At 43.1% G+C, this 17,311-nt stretch overlaps 1 protein-coding gene across 1 annotated transcript; it reads left to right on the top strand.

Moving 5' to 3' along the window:
• Window positions 1-4,751: 4,751 nt before the first annotated feature.
• On the top strand, window positions 4,752-16,099 carry ZNF285 (zinc finger protein 285). Its single transcript, XM_033129256.1, is given in 4 exon segments — window positions 4,752-4,940; window positions 12,099-12,217; window positions 14,430-15,165; window positions 15,167-16,099. Coding segments are annotated over 4 exon segments (1,977 nt in total).
• Window positions 16,100-17,311: the final 1,212 nt, after the last annotated feature.

The following is a 17,311-nucleotide window of genomic DNA, read 5'->3' as shown; positions in this document are numbered from 1 at the left end:
ATAATCAACTTGCCCAGTGTCACACAGCTACTGAGTGGGGAAGTCAGATTTCTAGCTACATAGTCTGCTCTAGAGGTTGTGATCTTAATCTTTACACTAAGTTCTCTTATTGATGTTAACTAGTATGCCTAAAAGAATTTTATTAAAATTTGATATAAAAGTTCATCTTGAAAAACTATGCAGTTAGACAAAACAGAAACAAATTCAGAGATACAGAGAACAAACAGATTGGGTAGGGGAGGGATGCGTGAAAAAGGTGTAAGGATTAAGGAGTACAAATTGCCAGTTATAAAAAAGTTATGGGGATGTAAAGTACAGCATGGGAACATAGTTAATAATATTGTAATAACTATGTATAGTACCTGATGGGTGCTAGACTTATGCTGGTGATCACTTAGTAAGGTATATAAATGTCTAATCACTATGTTGTACACCAGAAACATAACATTGTATGTCAACTATTAAAACAAACAAGAAAAAAACAACTAGTAGTAAGTTTTTCATAAACTTAATTATATGAAATTTAAAGAATTTTCCCTAATTAAAAAAATAAATAAACTTTTGTTCTGACAAAACAACTAGGCAGTTAGGAATATAATGGTAGTAAAGACCAAATTTACAATTGCAACGAAAGGCAAAATACCTAGAAATAAACTTGATTTATGTGAATAAAACTTGAAACAATTGAGGGGTATAAAGAAGACTTGAATACACTTCTGTTCTTGTATAACATATCTCAGTTTTCCACAGCAGCTGGTTTTCACAAAATTAATCCATAAGTGCGGTAGGGTCCTACTAAAATTTCCAAGATAATTGTTTTTAACTAAACCTAGGTTCTAAAATTCTTGGGGTGAAAAAAAAAATCTTGCCAAAAAATATATAAAGCATTTGAGGAGAAAAAAGGAATGGGACTGGGTATTTAACTGTATTGCAAAAGTTTGTTAGTTATCATAGTTTGCAACTAGGAGAATAAGAGATGGAAAATTCAGCGACTCTAAAGAACTCAAAATATTCACCCAACCCAATGTAAGAAGGTGTTGTGTGATGAAGATAGTGTTTTAATTGAGGTAGGGTTTATAAGAGGAGGACTCATCAGTAAATGATATCACAGGTGGGCCATTTGGGGAACTAAAGCTGGCTCCCCATTTCATTTCATACCTTTTGTGAGTGCCCCTGCCTGTGTTCATGTCCACTGATCTTGTGCTGAGTCAGAGAGTGAGTCCAGAGACCTCTGGGAATCCCTCTCATGCTGAACCCTATGGGACTGTCACAAGCTCCTGCTGAGAGTATGGTCTCCTCCAGAGTCAGCACAACCTCAGATTCAAATGGGCCTATTGTGTTTGCATATCAAGTGCATAAAGGAGGATTTCTGGAAGCTCTGGTGGTCCTTTCCTCAGTAGTCATGGGACAAACGTCCCTCCCAATTCTTCCTTCTTTGGCTCAGTCTGGTTGAGGGGTTAACAAGTTTAACATGTCCAGGGTGTGCCCACTCGTTTTCTCTGTGCCTGTCCTTTTGCCCATCATGGACCCCAAGGCTCCTCCCATAGACTCAGACTCCATTGTGTGTTCCAATTAAAATGAAGGAAAAAACCTCCAGTTTCTTTCTATGAAGCAACTATTCATATGTAATAAAAATGAAAGGCATGATTATTGGAAGGAGGAAAAAAATTGTCATTATCCACAGAAAACGTGGTTGTTTGCTTAGGTAAAGTAAAAGAATCTACAAAAAATTAGAATTTACAAGTGAATTTAGCAAGTGAATAGATCACAAAATTAATCCTATTCTGTCGCGTCCAGCGCAACAAGGGCAGTGAGGGTGCGAGAAGGGGCGGTTTGGGTTAAGTTTTTAAGAAAGAAACAAACAGAGACTTAATGCAGTTAAATCTCTCAGAAGGCCAGGGGTCTCTCAGTCTCAGAGGACTGGAGCCCAGAATAAGGCCGACTGAAGGTTTTTATTGATAGGTATACAAATACAAGAAAGTAACATTTCTTACAAGGTCTGTGAGACTCATACATCATAGCAGAAAAATGTTTATTCCAATCACCCTTTGTCTATAAACAGCCGAAGCACAAGTTCCCATGATGTCTTACCTAAGGTATGTACCTTTTCAGGGTCAAGTCTCTCATATTGTAACAGCTCCGTTGAGATAAGTGGAGAGAACTGATCTTTATTGTCTTCATGATTTCTCTCACAAACAGGTGCAAGGGAAAAGCCAGAGCCAGCAATGGCTTTTCCCAGGTAGGAGGAGGGGGAGGCAAGGCCCCTTTCCATATTTCTTTAAGGCAGCTCATTAGGGGTCCCCACTCGGTTCCGCCTGGCTTAGGTTGTATCTCCGGTGAGATATCTTACCCGTCTTTGGCTGCAAACCATCTTTTGGGGACCAGACAGAGAGACATAAGGTATAAACACAAGGATGGAACAAAGTCCCAGAAAGGCACAGTCTCACAGACTCTTCTTTCCTTAAGGAAAAGACACGGGGGGACAGTTGGCTAGGCTGCTGTGTGACTACAGGTACCCACTGACCAAAAGGAGTCTAAGAAGATCTTAGAGGCTGAACTAAACGTGGGTGTGACAGGGTTGGGGCAGGGTTAACCAGTTGTGCCACAGTGGTCTCTGCTGGCTGGACAGATGCTATTCCTCAGGAAGTCATTAGGTCCGTAGTGGTGAACTGATGATACCACCTTGTGAACCCCAGGACTCAATACATGTCTTTGACAGTGGCTAGGAGAGGAGGGGACAAAGAAGTGAGATTTCTTCTTGACACACCCAGCTTCAGCTCCTGAGCTGTGAGTGTCTCATGCAGATCAAAAGATTCGAGGGCCCAAGACATAGTTCAAATCTCCTTAACTGGTTGTTAAAAAGAATCAAGATGTACAATTTAACATAGTCTCATTTGTGTGGGGGAATAAATAGGTGTCGAGACATATCTCTATATACACACAAATACATAGAGTAGACTTGGGGACTTGGCATGGAAAGGAGACCTATTTTTCATTGTGTACACACATTTGTAACTACAGAAATTTTTAATTGTGCAGTTGGAAAAAGAATCTCACATATTTAAAAGAAACTACCTAAAAATTCATTTCCATGCTCAAAATGTGCAACCGTCAGGGTTGACCCAGCAATGTCACAAAAGGCAGCTGAGATCTTCTGGGATCGAGGCATCGTGGGCTGTCAGACGAGGGAAGTACATACCTCAGGATTCCATCCAGCCGGTGCATGCCAAGTTCAACTGCCAAACGTCAGGACATGATGACAGTCAAATGGCCTCACAAAGAACTTGTACCAAACAAGATATCTGGAAGACAATCTTAAACATATTCGCTTCCCAGATGCTGGCAAACCTGAGTACTCTGTGGGACTGGTTTTTCTAGAAACCTAAGTCCAGAAGATCAGTAGACGTTTTACACTGATTCTAAAATGTCTGGGATCAGGGAAAATACACAATGGTCCCAGATGGTGACAGCACTGTGACAACACTTTTGCGAGAGGTAACTACATTTTCTCCTCACAAAAGTGCTAGCGACTCCAAAAAGGCTAATTGGGCTGCATGCATCTGAGGGAGGCTACAGACCACATAGAAACTGGCAATATGAACTGTGTTACTCTAGGACAGAGCTGTCCAAACGAAATACAGTGCAGAACAATATGGGAGATTAGTAAGTGGACCTATACAATATAATTATCAATGATTTCCTTGCAACAGCTATGTACCATGTCAGAGGGGTAGTAGATTGGGGGAAGGGGGTTATCACTTCACGAGGCGAGTGTCTAACTATTACATTGTTTTGTACACCTGAAACTAATAAAAAAAGAAAAAAGAAAAAAAAAACTTCCTTACACCAACAATAATGAGTTAGGAAACAAAATGAGAAATGATACCATTCATAACAGCAGCAACAAAAAACCGTAAACATTCAACAAATTAAACTCCAAAAGGGCAGGGATTTTGATTTGTTCACTGCTATATCCCCAATGCTTAGAATGGTACGAAGCACATAGTAAGTGCTCAAGAACAAATAAAACAATGAGCACAATGGACAAAAATTCCTGTTTTCGTAGAGTTTAAATCCTAGTAGAGGGAGGTAGGCAATAACTCAAATATGTAAGAACCTAAAAGGATTTTCACTAAAGTGGTAACGAGTGCTCATTTCCAGGTGGTAAGGTGTTAGTATTCTCCCTCCTTTTAATCACAGGTGAAGAGTAATTTATTTTAATTATTATTAATATTATCGCTATTGTGGTAGTTATTATTTTAGTTAAGTGGATGGAGTCCGAGTGGCCATAGCGGCACAACTGACCGCCCGACAGCCTTGCGCGCGGCCGCAGGGGGTTCTGGGGATTGTAGTCCACAGGCTTCCTTGCGCGTGCGCCTTGGCCCCGGGAGCGCTTTGGGGGCGACTATGTTGGCGGCGCTGAGGTGAGTCCAGCCCGGACCGCGCCCCCTTCGAAGGCGTCGCCGGGGATGGGGATGGAGGGTTTGCAGTCTTAACTCTGTCCTATCAATAGAGTACGAGGAGTTGGAAGAAGGGACTGCTGACCGATGAAGGGACCGATGAAGGGTCCTCCTCGGCGGGTTGAGGTGGTGAGGGGTACCGGCCCGGTCCCACTGGGAGGGGGTGGGAGAGCTTGGGCTCGGTTTAGGAGGCAGCCCCGGGTTTGTGGCGGATTGACTCAGGCAGTGCGTCTGCAGGTTTCGGGCTTGCCTGTGCATCCGGTGGTTGGGGGTTGGTGTCAGTTTCGGGACATGCATCTCTGGACGCAGGCGGAGGCAGGGGGCGTTGGCTCAGGTTCGGGGGATAATGGTTTGGTCTGTGCTCCCCTGACTAGGGAGACAGGTTGGCTCAAGCAGTCCATCTCCGAGTCTGGGGAGACGGCTTGCGCTGTTCGTTCCTCGGTGTGGCCGAAGCGATCGATTCTGGCTCAGCACCCCCAGGTTCTTGGGAGTCTTGGATTCTGAACGCCGTATTTGGGATTCAATAGCTCTAACTCCAGCGGGGCACTCTTAACTGTAGGGCGGAGGTTGTGGCCTCTGGAAATCGGGGGGCGTCTCGGCCGTAACAACCATGGAGTTATGTCTCTGAATACATTTGGAAAAGAACTGCTCAACTTTATCCACCACGCCCTTACCTTGCGTATTGCGGGTCAGGGAACGCACACGTGGCGAACTGGACATTGCTAGACTGAAGTCAACAAATTGGAAATTTGAACACTGACTCTACATTAGATAAAATTAGAGAGTTGGCGTCAATTATTTTAGGTGTAATATTAGCGTCTTAAAAAGTATTTGTATCTTTTAGAACTCTGTAATGAAGTGTTTATGGATGAAATAATATGTCGAGGATTTGCTTCAAAATAGTACCTTACGTGAGGTCGTGGGAATGGGTACAGGTGTGGTGGAAACAAGAGTGATCACGTGTTGGTAATTGTTTAAGCCACGCGGTTGGTAGGTGGGGGTTCATTACACTATGCTTTCTCCGTATGTTTCAAATTTTCATAATAAAGTATTTTCGAAGCCGTTTGCCAGTATACACACATTTTAACTGTTGAAACTTGGAGGTGCCTGAGGCATAGAAAGGTTGGATTCCACTTTTAGTTGCACTTGGTATGTGGGGGCCAAACCTTGGGAATCCCCCCTCACACTTGGTCGCTAGGTCCTGGGAGTCACTGTGAGCTTAGAGGTGCAGTCAGAGCTTCAGGCCTTTCAATAAAATTCTGTGGTTTTCTTCTTTAATAAATTGATTCATAGGTATTTCATAGCTTTTGTCTCTTGTCAATGGGATAATTTCTTCTTCTGTTTTTAACACCGCAAGCCTAATATGTCCCAAACTGAGCCGCTGATCCTCCTTTACAAAACCTGCTATGGTCTTCCCTGTCTCCATAAGTGGCAACTCCATTTCTCCAGTCACTGAGGCCAACGCCTCCACTGCTCTCTTTCTTTCCCACCCCACAAGCAAATGATCAGCAGACCCTGTGACGCTCTTCAATATATAGATGCAGAACCCACCACTTCTCACTATGCCCACCTCTACCGCCCTGATCCACCCCGCGCCGTCATCCCTTGCTGGGATGATTGTGATAACTTCCTGACTGGTCTCCCTGCTCCCCTTCTTGCCACTGTTAGTCCATTCTCAAAAGCAGCCAGAGTAGCCAGAGTAATCCCGTTAATACCTAAGTTAGATCAAGTCAGTCCTCTGTTTAAAATCCTTTGTTGCTCACATCTAATGAGAGTGACAGCCAAAGTCCCCTCTCTGCGCTTACAGCCAAAGGTGGAAGATAATTAAGCAGACACAGTATAGTGCTGTAGAAGTGCCAGCCACAGTGGGTACCTGCTAAGTCTGAGAGTTTGTGTCCCACCAAAATTCATATATTGATGTCTTCATGCCCAATGTGGTTGTATTCGGAGGTAGGGCTTTGGGAGATGATTAGGTCAAGAGGCTGACACCTCATGAATGAGATTAATGCCCTTATAAAAGGGACCCAAGAGAGCTCCCTTGCCACTTCCACCACGTGAGGATACAATGAGAAGTCTGGGGCCTGGAGGAAGGCCCTCACCCAACCATGGTGGCACCCTGATCTTGCACTTCAGCCTTCAGAACTGTGGAAAATAAATGTCTGTCGTTTATAAGCCACCTCGTCTGTGATATTTTGTCACAGCCTCCTGAACGGACTAAAACAGTACTTAATGTACTATATCGAGGAAGTAACATCTGAGCCAAGATCTGAAGGACAATAACAATAATAATAACAACACACATATATGATGATGGAAGGAGAACTGACTCTGGGTGGTGAGCACACAATGGGATTTATTGATGATGTATTACAGAATTGTACACCTGAAATCTATGTAACTTTACTAACAATTGTCACCCCAATAAACTTTAATAAAAAAATAACAACAACAACAACAACAATAGCAACACAGTGTTAAAACTCTTTAGCGTGGCACACAAGAGTCTTCAGTTTTTGGCCTCCGATAATGTTTCCAGCATCATCTTAGCCCCTGTGCCCTGTGATTCTCTGTGTTCTGGTCCATACGCAAGGGCTTCCTCTCCTTTCATTGGCCCACAGTATTTCCCACATCTGTTTTTTGCTCGTGCTGCTATTGTTGCATGTTAACTTATCCTCCCTTCTCCTTTTGGCAAATGCCTATTATTTCTTCAGGCACCAGCTACAGCTCAATTGTCATCCTCTCCCTAGAGCCTTCCCTTAACTCCTGGACCCTTTTTGGAGTGTGTTGGCTTCCTGTTCCCTGTGTCTTTGTGTGGTTTTGTGGAATATCTGCTGCAGCACTTTCCCTGTTCCAGTGAATTAATTTGTTCGCCTCTCTATCCCCTAGTTTGCTTACCCTTTAGATCAAGGACAGAATCTGACTTTCCTATCTGGAACAGTTAGCATACCACCCAGTACATAGTAGCCAACACCTACTGAAAAATTGCAGTGCAATGTGAAAAGTGTTACAACGGATATTGGTACAAGATCCAGTGGTCTGATGATGGAATGGTCCCCATGAGTGGGATATGTGGGAAAGTCATTAGAAAGTCCCTCCCATAGTTGGAGTCACTTGAACTGGTGAATATTATTAGGCTTTGTCATGTGCACACAACCATGTTTCACTCATCTTAGGCTTTGAACGGCTTTCTGAGAGCAGGGCTGCAGTGCACAATTGTACACAAGAGGAGCACATCTGAAGTGCGCCATGTGCATTATGAGATGCACACAATTTTTTGGCAGATAGTAGTAAAAGTGCCTTATCCTAACAAAATCAGAATATTATAACTTTCCAACAGGTGGAAGAAAAGTATCTTGAGGAAGGGATGTATTTTTCTAATGTGTAGAAAGGCATTACATGGACTAGGGACAGTTCTGTCTGTGGTTCTGCCACAGGCCTTTAGGGCTGCAGTTGATCTCGTAGAGTCCTTTGGTTCAGATACTCGTGGATCACAGACATACAACTTCGACACGATCACATGACATTCACACAGAAGAAATGGTTTTTATCCTAGTTCCAGGTTACACGTGGTGGCTAGGTATATCTGGGAGAGTTCAGGCCAATCTCTCTCCTCAGTTCTGCAGCCTTTAGATCCTCTGAGGAAAAGATCCAGGAATGTGGAAGCAGGGTTGGGGAGAACGTGGGGCTTATATTTCTGAGCAACTGCAGTTCCAAATTCTGCTGCAGCTTTCCCTCTAGGTCCTCGTCACCTCAAGAGGTTGATTTGGGCACCTGGTCTCCTTCCCTGCTTCAGTGACTCAGATCGGAATGATGATAAGATTGAGTGAGTGAGAGAGGCATTTGTGGACGAAAGCTGTGTGGACTTTGGCAGGTGAGGAACAAACAAGGTCTTCAGGGATCACGTGCCACATTCCTTTGCTTCCCCACCCCCAAATCTGCTCTGCATCTTTCAACCCTGCTATCTGCCTTGGGAGGCCGCCATTGCCCTCTGGCCTGGTTTTGTTTGGACAAAGGGAAGTCACAACAGGAGAGTTTGGAGAGAGGGAGAAGAGTGAATTGGAGTAGCTCATCCTCCCATTCTCTCTCTGCATAGTTGTCACACACACAGGTTGCCTGCAGTCCTCAATAGAAAGTTCCAATTCCTGTCAGGTGGCCCTCTCCACATAGCCCTCTCTTTCCCAGACTCCAGTAATTGTTCCCTCCCCTCGCACCTTGGGCCCAGGAGTAGTAATGGCACCTCGCTGTCACTTCCCTGTAGTTTCCTCACATCCAGCCTACACCGTTGGAAGCAGTTTTGTTTATTGAACTCCCCTCAAATATGAATGTGCCATCTGGTTCCTGCCAGGGCCCTGGACTTGATAAAGGCAGGGAGGGCCTGAAATCTAGGAAACCAATCTCCCCCTGTATATGTGTGTGTATACATGTTGCATGTAATTCAGCCTGTCCCATTGTTTGCTCTTGGGAGAAAACAGAGTCTGGGACAGGAGAGTCTAGCATGTCCGTGTCTTTGCATGTGCGTCTCATGTATCAGAGCTGATTCTGTTTCTGCCTTTCTTAATGTCAAGATTGAATGCTTGATAAATGGCAGGCTTTCTACCAGGTACAGCAGATGAAAGACTACAGCTCGGTTATTTCTTCAGGATTTATAGTTTTTTGACAGGATTAGAAGGAATGTTTCCGGCAGGTTTTAAGTATTGTAAAACTGTAGTTAGCACTGTACTAAGAACTTGTAACAGACCTTTGTTGGAGCCTAGGACACAGGTGATTCATGCTTTCTCTTAAAGGCATGAAAGGAGGGAAAAGAATCTAATGATTTTTCAAAAAGACATTTCATATCCTATTAATCTTAATCTATAACCTTGTGAGCTACTCGGCATGCAACTCAAAGGGTGGCTGGTGGACTGGTGACAGTAGAGAAATAAATGTTATTGGCCTGTGACCAGATAATTTCAGAACTTGAGTGTAAATGTTTAAAAATTTATGTAGCAATTTTAGCAATTGTATGATGGATTGCTCTAATAATAAAAAATTGGACTCATAATTTGTATGCCTTCTTATTTTCTTTTTCTAGAATTCCTTTATTATTGTATTTTTACCAAAACATCAGTCTGTGACAGATTGAAAATAACAGTGCAAATAATATGAAACTGAGCCTTCAGCACTGGTAGTTTGAAGCACTATCCGAGAGGATAGAGACATGGTTTTAATCTTTGGGGTTTCCACAGTGCCCGAAGCATCAAGTTTATACAGTAAGTTTCTCCTCAAAGGCCAGAGGCCACTGTGTTTACAAGGCTTGTCAGACAGAATCCCAACAGGACATAAACAACACTGTCAAACTGGGTAACTTGAAAAGAACTTAATAAAGGGGCAATTTACAAAGGTGTAGGCAGGGTGTGGGCATCCACAAAGGGTATTGCCATGTTCCAGAGCTAGTAATAGCAAGGTAACTTACTGCCCCTCGACTGAAGGGCTAAGGCAGGGAGCAGTTGCCGGAAGCTGGAGAAAGAGCTATAAGAAGAGGACCACTGACAGGTGCTGTGTGTGACCTTTGTTCAAGGGACACGGAACATAGCCAGTCCAATGGAACACCCAGGGAAAGAGCTGGGGCAATAAATGCTCTGACTTCACTTTTGTCCCTTCTCTGGATCTCCTGCTGGCTTTCCCCATTGACTAAACCCAACCAGAAGCTAGAGGGCAAGGGAATCCACTGTCACAGCAGGACAGAGACGGGAGTTGAATGTGTATGGAGAGGCAACTTGACCGTGTTTCTGTCTACCTGCTTTGGTCTACCTGCAGTTCTAGAGAGCTCCTAGCTCAGTATACTGTGAGCATTTCCAGAGCACAAAATGTGCCTTATATAGCATAGGTATATCATCAATATTTGCAAAAGTAATGGGGCTCCAGAGGGTAGAATGAGTGTTGGAAAGAGATAATTTTAGAAGCCAAGAATTCAGATCTTAGCTAACTGAAAGTTCTTCAGGCCATAGGTCCTAGCCAAACAGGCCCCCAGCACTGTGAGCTGCGCCCTCCACAACTAGATTGAAGCAACTACTTGACTTGGAGCTGATGGGTTCTGGAAAAACACAAAGTAAATAGAAGTTTAAAAAAAAAAAGAAAGAAAAGACCATCATAGAGTGGAGCAAGGATTTTTTTAAGTCATGAAAAATGTTTTAATTATGAAAATACATAAAAAGAGAAAATGGTACTATGATTCTCCATGCATAATACCTGACATGCAGTTTCAACAATTAACATTTTGCCACATTTGCTTCATCTATCTCTTTTTCACTTTTCTTTTTTCTTTCCCAAAGCATTTTGAAAGAATTTTAAGAATAATGTAGCTAGCATGTTATTTTATACTGTACTGATCTTATCGCTTTATGATAGTACTTTACTATCTGCAGCTAAATGAGCTCATGGTTTTCGCCCTTCTACCTGGAAACCATCTTGCCCAAGTCCACAAATTCATTAGGTACGTTTTCCATCTTCTAAGTTACTGCCAGCAACAGTTTCACCAAATGTTTCACTACTACATCACCCTGGTTACCGTTTCTTCAGGCTCCTGTAATAGTTTCCTCAATTATAACTAGTAGTGAAGGAAACTATTATAGCCAGTGCCATAGGCAGCACTATGCTTGTGGTAACGGTTTTTATATTGGTTAGCTCAGGTGTGTTGTTACCCTGATGGCAGAAGGGCAAGAGAGCAAGCGGCGACATGCAAGACCTCATAAGGCCTAAGCTGAGAACTGGGACCAGGTATGTAGCCAAATCCCAAGTCAAGGGGTAAGGAAATTCACTCTGGTCCTTGGGTCTCATGAGAGAATGTCTCTAAGTAGCAATCTATTTAGATTGCGAACTTACCACACACTCCTATATAGTCCAGTATGTATTTCTTAAAAAAAAAAAAAGACATGGACTAATGAGATTATCAATAATTTTTTGGTATCATCTAATACCCAGACAAAAATCAAATTTCCATGATTATCTCAAAAAAAAAAAAAAAGCTTCTCTTTGGTGTCATTCAATGTGTCCTCCTTTCACAGTATTTCCTGTTAGTGGAAGCACTAGATGCTTGATTAGGTTCAGATTCAAGCTCTTACTCAGAGACGGTGCCTTGTGCTTAGGAAAAGATTTAAAAATTTTGTATTCATGTCTATTGGCGTATACATTTGGTTTGTTAATATTTTTGGACTGTCCTTGTTCCCTTTGAGGGATCCACCCAGCTGCAAGGGGGGGCGGCGAAATGGGTGTTTTGTTTTCCCCGGACTTTATGTTGAGGCCAAGAAGGGAGAAAGGGCGTAGGCTGGGCGAGCCTCCACTCCTAACCCCAGTCCCTACAGTGTCTGGGGCCAAGTGGGCGGGAGGGTATTTGCATTTCCCAGCTCACTAGCTCCACCCCTGTTTCCTCCCCAGAATCCCTCTCGCGCCCCCCAGTGTCTGAGCCTAAGATAGAGCCAGTTGTCAAATGAGACGTGTGATTTGCAGCGTCCCAGCTCCAGCATTACAACGTGAGGTTTCAAAGTGAGGGTTTGGAGCAGAAAGACAGGAACTTACTGACTGGCACAACTTCTAACTTTGCTCTTCTTCCAGCGGTCATTTGTGTGGATAGATCGATGTGGCGTGTGCTTGGTGTGTTAGGAAACTGCGACCTTCAAGGACGTGGCTGTGGTCTTCACTGAGGAAGAGCTGGCGCTACTGGACTCCGCCCAGATAAGCCTGTACCGAGACGTGATGCTGGAGAACTTCAGGAACCTGCTGTCCCTGGGTGAGGACAGTGACCCCATGGCTAAGCATCAGCCCACTGGTCCTTTTTCCTCAAATGATCAGCTTCAAACCAGATAGAATATTCCAGCTGGAGCACAAAGGGAAACTTTGGCCACTGGGGAGAAAACTCCTAAGAGATGTATATGTACATGAGAACCCTGCAGTTAATGAGTTTTAACAGATAAATGTGAGCCGGTGGCCTGGGAAGGTTTGCTGAGGGAGCTCTCCTCTCTCCTGCACCCCCTGGCCTGTGGGCATGGGATGCAGTTAGGGAGCCTACCCCGACTCCCTCACTTGTTTAGCTTTCATTCTCTCCTCTTATTTTTCAGAGTGAGATTGATAAAGTTCACTCACTACCAAGGGCCTGGGTCTGGGTGAAACACAAACATTTTAGACAAATTAGTGTTAAAGGAACCAACCAAGATCCGCTATGTAGTAAGTGAAATATAAGTGTCAGCTTATTTGCTCACTTGCTGATAAACATCTAACCTGATTTCAATTTCTCAGCGGCCCATATACAGGTATGCATTACCTCAGCTTCGTTTATGAGATAGTTGCTATTGTTCCCTTCTTTTACAAAGGAAACAACTGAGGCACAGAGTGGATAAGTAACCTGTCCATGACCACACAGGTTTTAAGAACTAGGATTTGAACCCTCCCAATCTGGCTCTGGACCCTGTGTTTTTAATAATCAAGTGAAACTAAGTACCACTATGTCTATACCTTATAGACAGGGCTCCTTGGCCTAAAGCTGCAGGATGCAACCCCATTGGTGAGTCCTGGAATCTTATGACAAGTTACCGTGTCATAACCAACAGTTTTTAAAAAGCAAAATAGATCAATGGACTAGAACACAGAAGAATGTACCAGAGTACATGGCACCTAGTAAGGTACGTATCAGCGAATAAACTGTTTTGGTTAACAGTCTGTGTCTCCTCGTGCATACTGCGTCACAGTGTAAATGCTTTTGTTGCTATGAGTACAGTCAAAACAATCGGAAACCCACTGCTTTAAGCCTGTTCTGGGTCTTTCAAAGTCCCCCTTTCTCTGACACCACCTTACGAACCAAAGTCACTCTCAAAATAACTCAGAAACTACCTTGAATCATAAGCAGTATCCACATGGTCTTGACCATGGTATTCATGCCATTTAAAAGCCCATTTTAGGTTGCCAGAGATAGGACCACCCTCTTTTTCCTCAGCCCCCTCTTTGTTATGGCCTTTTGGAACAATCTTGCTTCCCTGGGTGACAGTGCCACATTACCCTTCTCACAGTCATGGCTGTTTGAGATTCTGCAATAACTTAAAAGAGGAGAAGTTAAGAAAATGGATTATAGGGTTTGGGTGGACTTTATCTCTTCATGGAGGCCAGAGAACGTCCAGAAAAATAAAAAGGATGTCTCTTTAAGCCTGTCTCAAAGGTACCTGTGCCTCCCCCACCAACCCCAGGACCATACTTCACAATATTATCCCCATTTCAACTTCCCTTGCTGCTTTAGGCCCACTTTGTACAGTTGTGCAGGTTGCACACAAACATACATGTAGTCCTACCCCATATAGCAGTGATGTGAAAGAAGGGGCATTTTCAGGAGACAGGACTTACTCCTAGCTTCTGCAAGGTCCTTTGATCCTTTGTGTCTCTCACCACGTCCAGCATTCCATTATTATGTGATATATACAGAGGGTGCCAAAAAAATGTATACACATTTTAAAAAAGAAAAAAACTGTATTAATTGTAATACTCAATATATACCGATAACAAAATATGAATACAAGTTATGTTTGACTTTGCAGTTACAAGAGGTGCTCAAAGTGGTTACCATCAGCGTCCAGACACTTTTGATTATGGCGAACTACTGCTTGAGCAGAGATAACATCTCTTAAAATGTGTATACAATTTTTTGGCTCCCTCAGTATATGGAATGAAATGGGAGGCTTCCCCATATATTTTGTAGCAAAATGATTAAAAGTTTTTATTTTTATTGACTATTCTTATAGCAGGGAGGTAAATTTCTTCCTATTTAAATTTTTCCCAAGATTTCTTTTGATTTCCCTGCAATACCTGATTTTTAATCAGCCCCTCACAAATTAGAATTTTTGTGGTCCTGTTTGTTTTACATATGAATGGAAGCCAGTAACAAGTTCCCACCCCATCCTACTTCATTTTCTCAAAACCTTTGGATAGATGATTTATTTGTTCCCTTAGCCAAATTCTCTTTCTCCTCATAAGGGATGGGATCAAAAACAATATTTCAAATCTTCAAGAAAAAGGGTTGAGTTGCCTCTCACAAGAAGTGCTCTACTGTTGGCAGATTTGGAGACAAAAGCTCAGTGAATCAACGGTGAGTCACGATTGTGCCATGAATCTTCAGGGAGACTGTTTCCAATATTTAGAAGACGTTTCTCTCTGTGAAGAGTGGGCAGGAGTGTCTCTTCAGATTTCTGAAAATGAAAACAATGCAATAGGTGCCATTAACTTAGCAAATCCAGCTGGCACAGCTTGGAAAGGCCTGACGCATATCCTTACCCCAGAATCTTGGAGGAAAGCCAACAGAATGACTGCACCCCAGAATTCTCAGGGAAGATGGAAGAAAAGTCATACAGAAGAGAAACTATATGGATGTGTTTGGTGTGATGACAGCTTCAGTCGGACCTCATGGGAGTGGGATGGTCCCCAAGAATGTAAAGGAGAGGAACCTTGTAGATACACGGACTGTGTGGAAAGCTTGGTTATGAAATCAACAGTTAAACAACATAACATGGCCCATGCAGTTCCGCAACCTTCCAGATGCAGTAACTATGGAATGGACGTCACAGAGGATGCAGATTTTCATGCTTATCACAGCGTTCACATCACAGAAGAATCCTGTAAATGTGACCAGTGCGGAAAGGACTTTGGTCAGAGCTCAGATCTTATTGTTCATTATAAAACCCACTCAGCTTGAGAGACCTTATGACTGTGAAAAGTGGGCTCAGGGCTGCAAACAGAGCTCAGACCCTCCCAGATACCAAAAAGGCCCCTCAGGAGACAAATCCTACAAATGTCTCGAATGTGGCAAGGGCTTCAGGCGCAACTCCTCTCTTCACAACCATCATAGAGTCCACACGGGGAAGATGCCCTACAAATGTGATGTGTGTGGAAAGGGGTTCGGGTTCAGGTCCTTTCTTTGTATTCATCAGGGAATACACACAGGGAAAAAGTCCTATAAATGTGAAGAGTGTGGGAAGGGCTTTGATCAGAGCTCCAATCTGCTTGTCCATCAGAGAGTCCACACTGGAGAGAAACCCTACAAATGCAGGGAGTGTGGCAGATGCTTCAGTTCAAGCTCCGTACTGCAAGTCCACCGGAGTTTGCACACAGGGGAGAAGCCTTACAGGTGTGGTGAGTGTGGAAAGGGCTTCAGCCAAAGCACTCACCTTCACATTCACCAGAGAGTTCACACCGGGGAGAAACCCTACAAATGCAAGGTGTGTGGAAAGGCGTTTGCATACAGTTCTGTCCTTCACACCCATCAGAGAGTTCACACAGGAGAAAACCCTTATAAGTGCAAAGTGTGCAGTAAGGGCTTCAGTTACAGCTCATATTTTCACTTACATCAAAGAGATCACACCAAAGAGAAACCATATAAATGTGGTGAGTGTGGGAAGGGCTTCAGTCGGAATTCAGATCTTCATCTCAGAGTCCACACAAGAGAGAGGCCCTATAAGTGCAAAGAATGTGGTAAGGGCTTCAGTCGTAACTCATATCTTCTTTCTCATCAGAGAGTACATACAGATGAGATGCACTATCCATGGCACGAGCATGGCAAAGATTTTAGTTATAGCTCAGACCTGCTTCCTCATCAAAGACTGCACAAGAGGACGGAAGCATTATAAAATGTAGTAAGTCAGGGTTCAACCAGGAAAACAGAAGCCACTCTATGTATTCCAGAGAAAAGAGGCCTCCTCAGCCATTGGAGGGCTGGGGGGAGCAAAGGACCTATGATGTGAGCCTGTAGCACTGAAGCAGTTGGTCCTTAAGAAAGTTCCAGGAAACTGCTGTGGATCTCAAGGCCTGTGAAGCTCCCATCACCTGTTGTATGCTGCAGTGGCAACGTAAATGATTCTTCACAAATGGGTGGTTTGTGGCAATGCTGATAGGTAGAAGTCAAATTTCCATTAATGGCTGTGCCCAGGAAGGAAATTCCAATTGGAATGAATACAATAAGGACTTCGGTCCAACCAAATATTTTTTAGAGTGTCCCTACTAGAAAGACATTCTCTGTAAAGAACATTCAAGATAGCGCTCAGAAATGAAACCTATGTTATTAGTGTGGTAAGAATATTCATCCATAATCAGGTTTTCAAATCTATTAGATTCTCTGCAAGGAGAGAAACTCTATAGAAGTGGTAATTTAAGGGTGTGGCAAAGACATTGCTGTGTGCTCATCACACTGGTTCCGTTTCCTGGGCACATAGGAGGACTCCATTTCCCAGCAACCCTTGCAGTTAAGAGTGGGTCCATGTGATTGAGTTCCAACCAATGGAGCGTGACTAAAAGTTATATACCCAAGCTACTTCCAGTCCCCGCCCTTACACACATCTTGTGATGTCCTGCAGGCTTCTCTTTCCTGTCACAGGTGACCTTGAAGGCTGTTTGTTCCAGACTGGATTGATGGAAAGTGGCTATTTGACTGTATTGGACTTTTTTTTAGTAAGAAATAAACATTGATTATGCTACTGAGATGGCTATCCTAACTAGTTCAGAGGGATTTAATAGTACCATATTTCATAGTCATTGGAATCCATCTAAGAGTGCAATATTATGATTCAGAGTTCAAAACTTTTAAATCTTTAAGGCTTTCTGTGGCAGCCACAGCCAGCTAAAATGGTGTGCATATGACTTTTTTAGTCTTGTTTAATAATAGATTTTTACAGAATGCTCATTTTGTCAAGTTCTTTCCAAAATTGTGATTTAGTTTGGAATTATGTAACATATAGATGGATTTGGGAGGAGGAGATATCTTCACAATATCTTTCTTCATCTTCAGTAACAATATCTCTTTTGTACCTTATTTAATTTATAGGTTTCTTCATTTGGATCATGTT

The sequence above is a fragment of the Rhinolophus ferrumequinum genome, chromosome 15 (assembly GCF_004115265.2).
Source record: "Rhinolophus ferrumequinum isolate MPI-CBG mRhiFer1 chromosome 15, mRhiFer1_v1.p, whole genome shotgun sequence".
Classification (NCBI taxonomy): Eukaryota; Metazoa; Chordata; class Mammalia; order Chiroptera; family Rhinolophidae; genus Rhinolophus; species Rhinolophus ferrumequinum.
This window is presented reverse-complemented; position numbering and strand designations above follow the sequence as displayed.